The 11,875-nt window shown below is 48.8% G+C and overlaps 1 protein-coding gene across 3 annotated transcripts; it reads right to left on the reverse strand.

Annotated features, from left to right (window-relative positions):
- Positions 1 to 381: 381 nt before the first annotated feature.
- On the reverse strand, positions 382 to 11,857 carry BPIFA3 (BPI fold containing family A member 3). 3 transcript variants are annotated; one of them, XM_042931242.1, is made up of 7 exons: positions 11,528 to 11,856; positions 8,478 to 8,628; positions 6,539 to 6,646; positions 5,759 to 5,908; positions 4,431 to 4,515; positions 3,946 to 4,009; positions 3,224 to 3,445 (listed from the first exon to the last, which is right to left on the reverse strand). In XM_042931242.1, exons 1-7 carry the CDS (start codon positions 11,640 to 11,642, stop codon positions 3,411 to 3,413), a joined length of 708 nt encoding a protein of 235 aa, XP_042787176.1. In that variant the 5' UTR covers positions 11,643 to 11,856; the 3' UTR covers positions 3,224 to 3,410. The 3 variants fall into 3 exon arrangements, with proteins under 3 accessions (XP_042787177.1, XP_042787176.1, XP_042787179.1); XM_042931243.1 differs by lacking the exons at positions 3,224 to 3,445; positions 3,946 to 4,009 and adding an exon at positions 382 to 620 and having other exon boundaries at positions 11,528 to 11,857; XM_042931245.1 differs by lacking the exon at positions 3,224 to 3,445 and having other exon boundaries at positions 3,961 to 4,047.
- Between the last annotated feature and the right edge of the window lie 18 nt (positions 11,858 to 11,875).

Raw genomic sequence — 11,875 nt, forward strand, 5'->3', positions numbered from 1 at the left:
TCCCACAAATCAGGGGGGTGCTGGTTCTGTGGCTCAGGAGCAAGATCAGGTTGGAGGCTGGGTTCAAGGGAGATCTTCAGGTGGCCTTGGAAACCCCAGTGGTTTTGTTGAGGGGCAGTGGCATAAAGCGTTCACAGGGAGCTGGGGGCCCCCCACTGTGGTGAGAAAACTATATTTGGTTCAGCAGAGTTTGCTTTAAGTTCCACTTACCGTGGAGATTAATTTCCCACCTACCTTAGCAGTTAATGATAATAACAGTTTTTTATGAGACCCTAGAGCACTACATCATCTCTATACCATCCAGAACAACCCTGTGGGGGCACTGAGGCTCAGAGAACACAGTGACCTGGCTAGGGCCAGCCTAGCTGGGAAGACGTGAAGTCAGACTGTCGTCCTGGGCCGTCCAGCTTCAGTGCTCTTAACTTTGAGGGCAAGTTTGTGTCCCAGAATCTTCAGAAAATTCTTGTTCGTGTTCTCTGGAGCCTTCCCACTCCTGAGAAGTCAGACTGTGCTGAGTGCCGAGGCCGGCTTGGCTGATGACTCTGGGCAAGATGCTTTCCCTCTGGCCGCCCTGGTTTCCTCATCTAGAACACGTGGCTGACGACGCCCACCTCCCGGAGCTGTGAGAGGGTTAAATGGGGGAAACAAATATAGCTTGCAGCCCAGTGTGTGGCGCAGAGTCAGAACTCTGTAATGAAAGGGCGTGAAAATTACAAGGCACAGATAGGCAGGACCTGGAGCAAGCTTTGGCCACTTGGGGCTGAATTTCTGCATAAATCCCCCCAGACCCCATGATCATAATAGAGGCGCATTGTGCAACAAGCTGCCGGCAGAAAACATGATGAGTCCGTGGCTCTATGAACCTTAAAACAAAAAGAAAACAGAATCTGAGAAACCCAAGGAGGCCGCTGGAGGAAGGAGGCCCCTGAGCCACCCCGGAGGGGTCAGGAGGAAGGCAGACAAAAGCTGCCTTCACCAAGAGACCGGGCACCCTCGCTAGAGGATGGGGCCCAGCCCTCTGTTTGCTCTTTGAATCATGAGCAGGAACCCCCCCCCCCCACCTCCCCCAGACTTGAGGCTGTCAAGGGGAATCCTCTGTGTGAATGAACATGGGCGTTTAGGGTTGCAAATCCCCAACGAAGCATTTCGGATTAGGCAGTCTGAATTGAAAGAAGGAGACCTGAGGCTCCCTCACCCTATTCTCATCTCTGAGCTGTTGACACTTCCTTGTTTGAGCTTGTCAATCCAGCCGAACTCCTGTTTCATCATTTTTCCCTCAGTGTATGTGTGTGTGTGTGTGTGTGTGTGTGTGTGTGTGTGTGTGTGTGTTGGGGGGGAGTGGTGTTAAGAGGAAGGGAGGGAGAACTGGAGGGGGAGCCACAGTGGTCAAGCATGGAGTCTGGCTCTAGGGTCTGGCTGCCTGAGCACAGTCGACTTGATCATTTCCTTGCTGTGTGATCTTGGGCAAGTGGCTTTCTCTCTCTGAGCCTCAGGGTCTTCACGCATGGATTTGCTGTGATGATTTGATGAGACGCTGAATATAAACTCTGAGCACCAAGCTTGGCACATGCCAAGTACTTAATATATGTGGGCTACTATTATTAATATGTGTGTGTTATTTCCCCTTGATTTCTTTCCCTCCCCTTGGGAGGAGGGCGGGAATCAATATTGCAGAAATGAATAGTCATTAATCAAATAATTAATGAGATAAAGGACTTGTTTTTAAAATTTTTAATGTTTATTTTTGAGAGAGAGAGAGACAGAGACAGAGACAGAGACAGCACGAGTTGGGTAGGGGCAGAGAGAGAGAGAGAGGGAGACACAGAATCTGAAGCAGGCTCCAGGCTCTGAGCTGTCAGCACAGATCCCGACTCGGGGCTCAAACTCAGGAACTGTGAGATCATGACCTGAGCCAAAGTTGGACGTTCAACCAACTGAGCCACCCAGGAACCCCATGAGCTAAATGACTTTTAATAAGCATTTCCCATGGACCTAGCACATGCTAAATATATTGCAAATGCTTTTTCACATGCTCCCATAAATGTCCTGCATGGTAAATATTTTCTATTTTAAAAATGTTTGTTAAAGTCTAACATACATAAGAAAAGCGCACATAAGTGAGTAGCTCAGTGAATTTTCACAAACTAAACAGCCTCCCCAAAAGTAGCATCCAGATCAAGAAACAGGGCTCCAGAAGCCCCCCTTGAGCCCCTCCCAGTCACTAACACTCCCCTCACGGGTAACCACTATCTTGATCTCTGACAGCATGGGTTCGTTTTGCTGTTTTTGAACTTCATATAAATGGGAGACGTAACGTGCTCTTTGGTGCCTGGCTTTGTTATGTTCACAAGATCCACCCATGTGATCGTGCGTAGTTGTAGGTCATTACTGTAGAGCATTCCACTGGGAGACTATCCCACGATATTTACCCACTCTTTTGATGGGCATTCAGGGCTTTTCCTCAGGGACTATTATGACCATTGCTGCTATAAGCAGTCTCGTGCATGTCTTGTGGCGTCCACACACGTGTGTTTCTGGTACAGGGCGGGTCTATGTTGCGCTTCTGTAGCAACCGCCACCCGGGTTTATAACGAGGTGGTGCAATTTACCTCCCACCAGCAGTGCCCAGGTTCCTGTTGCCCTACATCCTGTAAGACTTCTATCCCTACTTTGCAGGTGAGGGAGGCCTGAAGGTAAAGTGCCTTGTCCCACACACAGCGAGTGGGTCCTGAAACCAGATTCATCCACCACTTAACCACCTATATTTGCTGGGCTCACACTCTGTGCCAGCCCTACACTGGTGGCCAGTGGGGAAGGGGGCATCCGTCACTCTGATGCACATGGTTCATACCCACGTGGAACTTCTCATTTGGCTGAATTGGATTCGAACTCAGATCCATTCGGTGCCGACGTTTATAATTTTCCACTGTGTCAGCCTTTCTCTCCACTCTGTTGGAGCCTGGCAAAGTGCTTGGCACATAGTAGGCACTCAACAAATATGGCTCGAGTGAGTGATGGAATGGGAAATCTCAACAGGGCCCTCCCTGCATTGATAAGTAAATCTCCAGATGGGCTTTTGGCTGCAAATTACAGGAAGAGAAAGTGATTTCTCTGCTATTTCTGGGTTCATGAGCAAACCCAGGCATATTTAGTCTCAGGATGGACCTTCATCAAGTCTGACTTGTGGAACTCTAACCTCAGGACCCAGGAAGGGGAACCTCTGTACCCTTCAGAGCTAGAGTTTATTAGGGACAGGACAGGACTCTGCAGGGCCTGTGGTAAAGGATTTTGGGGCCGTGGAAGCCCCACCCTGAGGGAGGCTTAAGATCTCAACATGTGGAATCTCCTTCTGATTATCAGTAGGCAGCTGGAGGACACTCCAAGTCTGGCACATGGAAGCTTGGCTGGACTCACAGTTGGTTGAATTTATGAGCAACAGCCTGTTCTGTAAGGAGAAGAGACAAGATCAGTCACCAGGGTGACTGCCTGTTCAACCCCCGAATGGGACTCCCATCCATCCAAGCTGACCAAGGGCCAGTGCCTGAGGCATTTGCGTTAAAACTCTTTCCAAATGGTACGTAGTTAGGCACTTCTTGTTGGCTTCCTGGGGACTGTGTCTGTCTGTCTACAGATGGAGGGTGGTCTCAGGTATGGGGTGGGGCCAGCGGTCCCTGAAGGACTGAGTGGAGATCTTGGGAGGAGTTACAGTTTCTGGTGGTCTGGAGATTCTGGTGACTTGGCAGGGCCCAGTCTTCTTGGTAGGGGTGCCCTCTGCTGTCCTAGCTCTCTCGGGAGACCGTAACGGTCATTATCATATGGTCACCTCTAAGTGTCCTCAGGGCACATGCAGACACCCCCCAGCAGGCCTCCCTGGGAGCTCCCCCCTGGGCGCCTCTCTACTTGCCCACCCTGAGTCCTCCTCCCTGGACAGATGCAGACACTCACCCATGAGGCTTTTTAACAGTTTCACGTCCAACTGTCTGAGGATTTCGCTGATCAGAGGACACACCTGGGCCACCAGCATAGAGACAAGGGTCAGGCTGGGGGTGCTAGGAGAAGAAAGCTAGAGAGCCTGTGGCTGGAGCCTTAGACTCCACTGGATTTCCACAAGGAATTTCCACTGGATTTCCACAGGCTCCCTTGTGCTGAGCGCCAACTAGAGGCCACGCACAGCACTTAGAAGTGTGCCTGAATCCTCATGACGACTCCATGAGATGGGGACTGTGATGGTTCCCATGCTACAGATGGGGAAACTGAGGTGTGGGGAGGCTAAGTCACTTGCCAAGGACACACAGCCAGTAGATGACAAAATTGAGATTTTTCAGGTTCTGAAGCCCAAGATTTGAAACTCTTTTCTGAATTGCCAATATATACGTCCTGACCCTCAGACTCAAAGATACCCAAGGGGAAAATATTTTTCTGAAACTTACCTGACTTTCTACCAGGTGCGGGGTCACTTTTACCAGGTTCTCCCTGAAGTGGCGGAGAAAATGTTTCATCTTTGGTGAGATATCTCTGGAAAGAGAGGTAGATGTGTAGAACAGAACAGATAAATCTCTGCAGTCCCAGTGCTGGGACTGACTGCTTGAGTACACCCTACACAGACATTTAATCATCGGCCAGCCCTCTACAAGAAGCATCACTGTTAGCAGTAGTTGAGGGGGCAACACAGAGAGGTGATGTGACTTGCCCAAGGTCACACAGCTAGTAGGTGCTGACTGGATTAGAACCAGGTCAGGAGAGCACCAGAGTTCAGTCCTTCCCCTGCACTGTCCTAGCCATGAATGCCCTGCATGATTTAGGCATTCAGTGAATGTCTGATGAATAAATGAATGAACACCCGCTGACGACCTGGTTGCTTTCAGCATTCTGGAATTACAGGGAGAAGTCACACCCACATATTGCCCTCAAGGGACTCATAGTCTGCTGAGGTTGACAGAGTTGGTCAGCCAGTATATATAGGTCTATTATACACTCTATTAATAGATGCACCATATAAATAGCTCTATTTTTTTTTTCTCTGTCTGGTTCCCTACTGTATGGCTAACATCAAGTATGCCATGTCTGGCACCTAGTAAGTTCTCAGTAAATATTTGTTGAATGAATACGTGATGAAGAGGAGTTCTTGAGAGAAGGGAAGGGCATTCCAGGTGAAAGGATCACATGTGCAAAGGCAGGGAGGTATGCAAATATATCGTATGTTGATGGAGAGGTGGGGCCTTCATTGACACGAGAGGGCAAAGGGCTGCAGAGTGGGGCAGGCGAGAGCACGAGGAGGGCCCTGACTGACATCTAGGAGTCTGCTTTTCATTCAGAGGGCTTTGGAGAACACCTGGAGGGTTTGGAGCAGGGGCACATTTCTGTGCTAGAAAGTTATTTCTGCTGCAGGGGCAGAATGCAGTGAAGGAGGTGAGGTCTGAGTCAGGGAGTGTCAGAGTGGCTCCTGCAGGGGTCCAGGAAGTGGTCTATGAGCGGGAGCAGTGGCTGAGGGATGGAGAGAGAGGGAGCAAGCAGGGGCTGCCAGAAGGTCATTGATGGGAGCCAGGGAGGATGGGCTGCGGGGTGTGGGGAAAGAGGAAGGGTCCCTCCTGGAGGGTGGCCGCGCCATCACTGGGATGCTGGTTCAGGAAGAGAAGTCGATCCTAGGGAAATGGTGAGATCTATTTTGGGCTCACCCAGGAGGTGGTGGAGACATGTGGTCGCACCTAGGGGGGGTTGGGAAGGGGCCCGGCCTTGGGGAGGGCAGCTGGGACCTTACTCAGTTAGAACTGTTGTGTAGATGCTGCTTTGCTCCACACAACAACTGCCTATCACCAGATCCCTCCGGCCAAATTCGTCTTTCTCCAGGCAGAACTCCATAACGAGGTTCATGCATACGTGTATCTTTATGATCTTGTTATTGAAGGACCTGGGGACAAGAGAGAGGAGGAGAAGAGAAAGGGCCAGGGACGGAGGAGGAGGTGGAACAGCCAACACCAAGAGAAGAGTGACCCTTTCAACAACTTTTTCAACAACTACTCCTGCAGCCGGCGACAAAGGAGAAAATGCTGTCAGAGTGGCTTCTGAAAATTCTTTAACTCGACCGGCTTAGGGGCCTTTGGAAATTCAGAAGTTGAGAGTTAGTCTTATTAAAAAAAATCTTTACCGTTTAGCTGTGCCCTCCCTTTTCTTGGGGGCAGCTGATGTTAAAGGATAGTCTGACAGACGGAGGGAGGGGTGATGATAGAAATAAAATGTTTCTCTCTTTTCTTTCGAATCAGTGTCATGAACTCACATAGGTTTAAATGAGCAAATGACCTGCCTCCACCAACCAGGAATTGCCATCCACATTTCAGCTGAAGAAACCAAGGCTCAGAGATGTGAGTTGACTTGCCCCAGGTCACACAGCAAGTGAGTTCAGAAACCAGGATTTGAACCAGGTTGGAGTCAGAAAGATCTGGGTTCCTTAGGTTGCCAAATTCCACCCTTCCCCCACCAGCTCCCAGATTCCCGCTGGGGAGGAACAGCGCCCCACCACCCCTGCTGCGGTATGACTCACAGTCTCAAGTCAATGTCAAATTCAAGTGAGATGTTGGCCGAGAACCACTCCTTGTGGAAAGACATCCGGATCCCACCATAGTCCAGCTGAATGTTGGTGACGTTGGCGCTACACAAGGAGAGAGCAGAGGCCCTTCAAGGGTAAGGAAATCTGGACATCAGGACCTTAGGCTGACAAACAGTGGGCTTTGGAGTCAGATCCTTTTAAAGATGGTTGGAGGGCAAGAGCCACCTGTAGGAGCCCTGGCCTGCAAGCTGTCCCTGAGGGCCCTCAACAGTTCCACACAACAAATGTGTACGACCCACAGCCAACTGCAGATCCAAATCCTGGGACTGTTCTCAGACCCAGCAGCTGCCTCCCAGCACAGGGCCCTGCTGTCTGTCCAGGTGCCCAGGCCCAAGGCCTGGAAGCCGCCTCTGCCTTCCCTCCATCTCTCACCTTAACCTTCAACTCATCTGTGAATCACACTGGCTCTGCTTACAAAATACACCTGGGATCTGGCAACTTCTCATTACTTCTGTCCCTTTCCTCTGGTCCAGGTCACCATCACTTCTTGTCTGGAGATGCTCTAGTTTCTCTCTGAGTTCCTTGCCATGAACTGGGCCTCTCTACGAACTCTTCTCCACACGACAGCCGATAGGCAGCCCTGTTACTTAACATTCTGCCTGGGTTTCTCACTGCTCTTGGAATAAAACCCCAACTCCATACCATGGCCTCTAAGACCTGCAGAGTCTGACCCCACCTGCCTCCACAGCCACATCTTCTACCCACCCCCCACCCCCGCCTTGCTCACCCACCACACAGGACTTTTTCTCTTCTTCTGACACACCGGTCTCTTTCCTTCCTCAGGGCCTTTGCACTTACTGCCATATCCTTCATGTCACTTGCTTCCTTCTCTTCATTCTTCCTAAGGATTATCTCTTGAGAAAGGTCTTCCTGATCAGCCCTTCACTGTCACCCCTTACCTTGCTGAAGTTGTCTTCCTAACATGTCCATCTCCCTGAAATTAGCTATTTCCTTTTGTGCCTCATCTCACTAACTCGGATGTAGGATCCAAAAAGGCAGTGACCATGTGTCTTGTTTATGGCCATATTGCAAGCACCCAGCCCAGGTCCTGGTACATGGTAGGTGCTCAATGAATTCTTGTAACAACTAGGAAGGGAATGAAAGAAGGGAGGTGGTTGTGGACACACATCAGGGGAAACTCTGCTGGCTCCTTACAATGGTGAGAGTGAGGGACTGAATCAGGGAGACGGGGGCTCAGGGGCCCAGCCAGCTGGAACCACAGTGGAGCGGCTGGGAGCCTGGGAGGCTGAGGAGGCCGCGTCCCTCGAGAGGAAGGAGGGAAACTGTAGGTGAGCAGCCCAGGCCGGCTCTGCTGGGTTAATCAGAGGGCCTGCTGCCTCTGCATCCACTATGTGGGGCAGAGAAGGCTCCCAGCTCCCGAGGCAGGGATGGTTATTATGCCCATTTCACTGATGAGGGCTTAAGGCTGCAGCTCAGAGACCTCAAACACCTTGCCAAGAGTCACACAGCCGTCAACAGTAGAGTGGGGTTCAAATGTCTGACTCTAGACCTGGGTTCCTTTGGCACCCCAGATGTTTGTCCAGGCTGTGCTCTGGGTACCCACGTTATAGATGAGGCTGGAGTGGTCCCACAATTTCCCTAAGGTTGGTGGCAGCCCCAGGATTTAAACGCAGAAGCTTTTATTCCTGAAACTTTGCTTTCATTATCCTGCTTTAATTATGCTCCCTCCCCAGTGGTTCCTCATAGTGCCCTCCCCTCCCCCACCCCGTTCCTTGTATTGGACCTTTTATCCCCTCCTTCCAATCTTCCTTCTTTCCCTCTTCACAGCCTTGTGCTTTCATCCCCTCGGCTCTGCCCTCTGACCCAGAGTTTTCTAGAGTCCCAGGGCCAGGGACAGGGTTCAGGGCCTCACCTGCTTTCTTGCTGTTGCTGGAGGCTCATGCTGCTGATTAGCCAGCCCACCATCCCTGGGGCCATCTGCCCCGAGGCATTCAGACTTTCCATGAGGCGGATGTTCTGGATTCGGCCCTCTGCGTTGTGCTTCATGAGGCCCTGGGCAATAACTGGAAATGGACAAGGGACCAGTGACACTGCAAGTCAAGGGGCCTACGTTGCAGGCTGGGGCGTCCACTTCTTGCTGAGTGATCGGTGCTTGTCACCCTCCAACTCCACTCTCCACACTGAAACCCATACTCCTCATCTGGGAACCTGTGCTTTGCAGGGTTGATGGGACACACATGCAGTGGGTCTGACAGATGATAGTAGTTGAAAGTTCGCCCAGTGTTCTATCTCTGAATCTGGAACAGAGAACCTGACGCACGGGATGTACATCACAGCAAATGTTGGTTGAAGAGAAAAATAGGTGGGTAAATAAGAAGAGAATAAATGTAATCTCTCCCACACTGTGTCCAGAACAAGCTGCAGGACTATGTGGAGCTACCAGCAGAAAAGAATGAATTCCAAAAAGGAAGGGGATTTTAAAAGTGCTGGGCATGCTTCAGTCCTGCCTATCAGCGCTAGACCCTCCTGCCCCGGATTGGGCCCAGCTCTGATGAACCTCAGAGGGTACACAGGACACATTTATTTCACTTGCTTGACCCTCCCTGTGGTCAGAACCCACACTGCAGAGCAGCAGAAACCATGGTTCCACCTCACTCTCCTCCCTCCAGCTCCCAGACCCCCTTTCAGTATCCCATGTTTCTGTTGTCGCCTGCAAAGAGAAAGCGTGTTTGGAGTCATAGATCTGGGTTCAAATCCTGGGTCTGTCACCTTCCTGAGTCCTGATTTCCTCACTGGTATAACAGAGGCAGTAATAATACCCATCTCACAGGATTCTTGTAAGGAATATTGAGATAATTTATCCAAACAAGAATATTATTGAGCATCTATTGGGTATCAGGCCTTGCGGTACATAATAAAGACACAAACCAGTTTTCTGTCTAATAAGAGAGACATACATTGACCACACAGTTTCAAAGATAGAGTGATAGTATAGGTATGCCTAGAACTCTTATCAGTTCTGGGTTAATGATGATGGCAACACTTGGAAATTTGTGACCAGTACACATTAGTAGTCACCAGTCCAATATCCATCCATCCATCCATCTGTCCATCCTCCATCTAGCCATCTGTCCAATATCCACCCATCTATTCATCTATCCATCCTCCCATTCATCTATCCTATCATTCTCATCTGAACCTTGTTCAGATTCATGCTCTCTCTCCAATTCCTGATCCAGATTAAAGCCTTTAATTAACTGAACCATCATTGCCTGGTAACTCTTTCAGGTTTAAAGTGGGCATATCACCCAAGTTGGCCCTATCAATCAGACTAAACAGAAGATCTTATGTTTCATGTTAGAGGGGAAGTTTCTTTCCTTGTCTCCTATTGGAAGGGAGCAAGGCAGGCTGTAGCTCTGATGGCCACTTGGCCACCATTTTCCTACCACACTGGGAACTAGTGGCCTGAGGATGAAACTATGCTGATAGCAGAGCTAAAAAAAAAAAAAAAAAAAAAAAAAAAAATTGGACAAAATCCAGGTGTGAATGGCACCTTTGAGTTGCTGATTGAATCATACCTGGAGCTTGTCCTACCTATGATTTTTGGTTCTGTGACATTTTTTTCATTGTTTCGGCCATATTGAGTTGGGTTTTCTATTATGTGCAGCTAAATACTCTGATAGGAGAGGTGGTTATAGTGATAAATATATTCACAGTTGAAAAAGCACTTGGCACGTGCTTTCCTTTGTTTAAATCTCAAAAGCAGCCCCATGAAATACCATTCTAACTGCACCCATTGTAACCATGACGATGCCTAGGCCCACAAATACACGTGGTATATATTTCCTAATGTAATGAAATGGATACATTTGTGGCAATCCATAAAATACCAAGTTGTGATGAGGGAAATGGGAAATACTGATTATCTAGAACCATTAGGAAATAGAAATAGTAGTTGAAGATTTCATTCCCCAAAAGTTTTTGATCTGGATGGTTTTGGGGAAGAGTTTCACCGAACTCTGTAAAGAGATAATTGTGAAAGAAAACAGAAAAAGAAGATGCAAAATTCATTTTATGAAGCTAGTACAACTTGCCTAGCTTCAAGAAAAGCACCAGGAAAGAAAGTTACACAACACTTTCATGTATGAAAACTTTGCTAACATCCTGTAAAATTATTAGCTAATAAATCAGATAGCTAGTAGTACATTAGCTCTCTATAACTACATTACATTACATTATAAAGTATATTTTTAGTATGATACATTATAATACATTCTATTACACTATAAAAAATAGTACAGGATAAATATATCATTATGGTAAATTATAAAAAATATCATATTTATTCCAGAAATGGGTATATCCCAGAGAAATTCTTCCACAGCTCCTAACAGGAACACATGCGTGAGCACATGAATAAGGATGTTCATCTCACGGTAGTTTAAAACAGTGGGGAGTTAGAGACAAGTCAACTGTCCATCCCTAGGGAAATGGCCGCCTGATGGTGAAGTGGATGAATCTCATGGACTTGTAAGTACCAGCCTGAAGCAACAGATGTCAACAGCACAGCATCCAGTGAAAGCAATAAAGAACAACAGGATCTACATGGCAGTACCATTTATGCAAATCAAAACACTGCACGTTTTATAAGGACATGAGCATATGTAAACAAATATTAAACACACCGCAGGGCCTGCCAAGGAAGAGGGGATGGGAGTGAGAATAAGAGGTAAAGGGGAAAATGACAAAATAAAACACAAGAGGACCTTCATAGTAACAATGATGTGCTATGAACTGGCATATGATCAACTGAACCTCAGTTTTCTGTACTTAAAGGTCTAAGAGAAAAAGGAAGAAAAGAGGATGACTGACCCGAGGTCACCCAGCAAGTCAGTGGTGGGACCCAGATGACGCCTCCCCCACCCACCCTGTGACAGTAGGCAGAGCATGGGTTGAACTTACTTCTTGCCAGAGCTGGTTTGCTGTCCACATGGGCTTTGGCCAGGCCCTGCTTGTGCAGTGCTGAGGGCAAAGACAGCAAGCTGAGGAGAACTAGGAGCCTCCAGATTGGGCACATCTCAGGTTCTGGGACTTGTGGGTGTCAAGAAGGGTCAGAAGGTACCCAGATGGGTGGCTGTGGGGGTGGCTGCCTGAATGAGTGGACTCATGGTTTCCTGTGGAAAGATGACACCAGAGTTATCCCTGAGCATGCTGTGGGGAGGTGTTGTGATGGGCTCTGGCAGCTGCCACTGGGATTTGCTCCCATGGTGAGGGCAGAAGGTGGAACCCTGTGGGGAGGGCCAGAGATCC

Source organism: Panthera leo, chromosome A3 (genome assembly GCF_018350215.1).
Source record: "Panthera leo isolate Ple1 chromosome A3, P.leo_Ple1_pat1.1, whole genome shotgun sequence".
Taxonomy (NCBI): Eukaryota; Metazoa; Chordata; class Mammalia; order Carnivora; family Felidae; genus Panthera; species Panthera leo.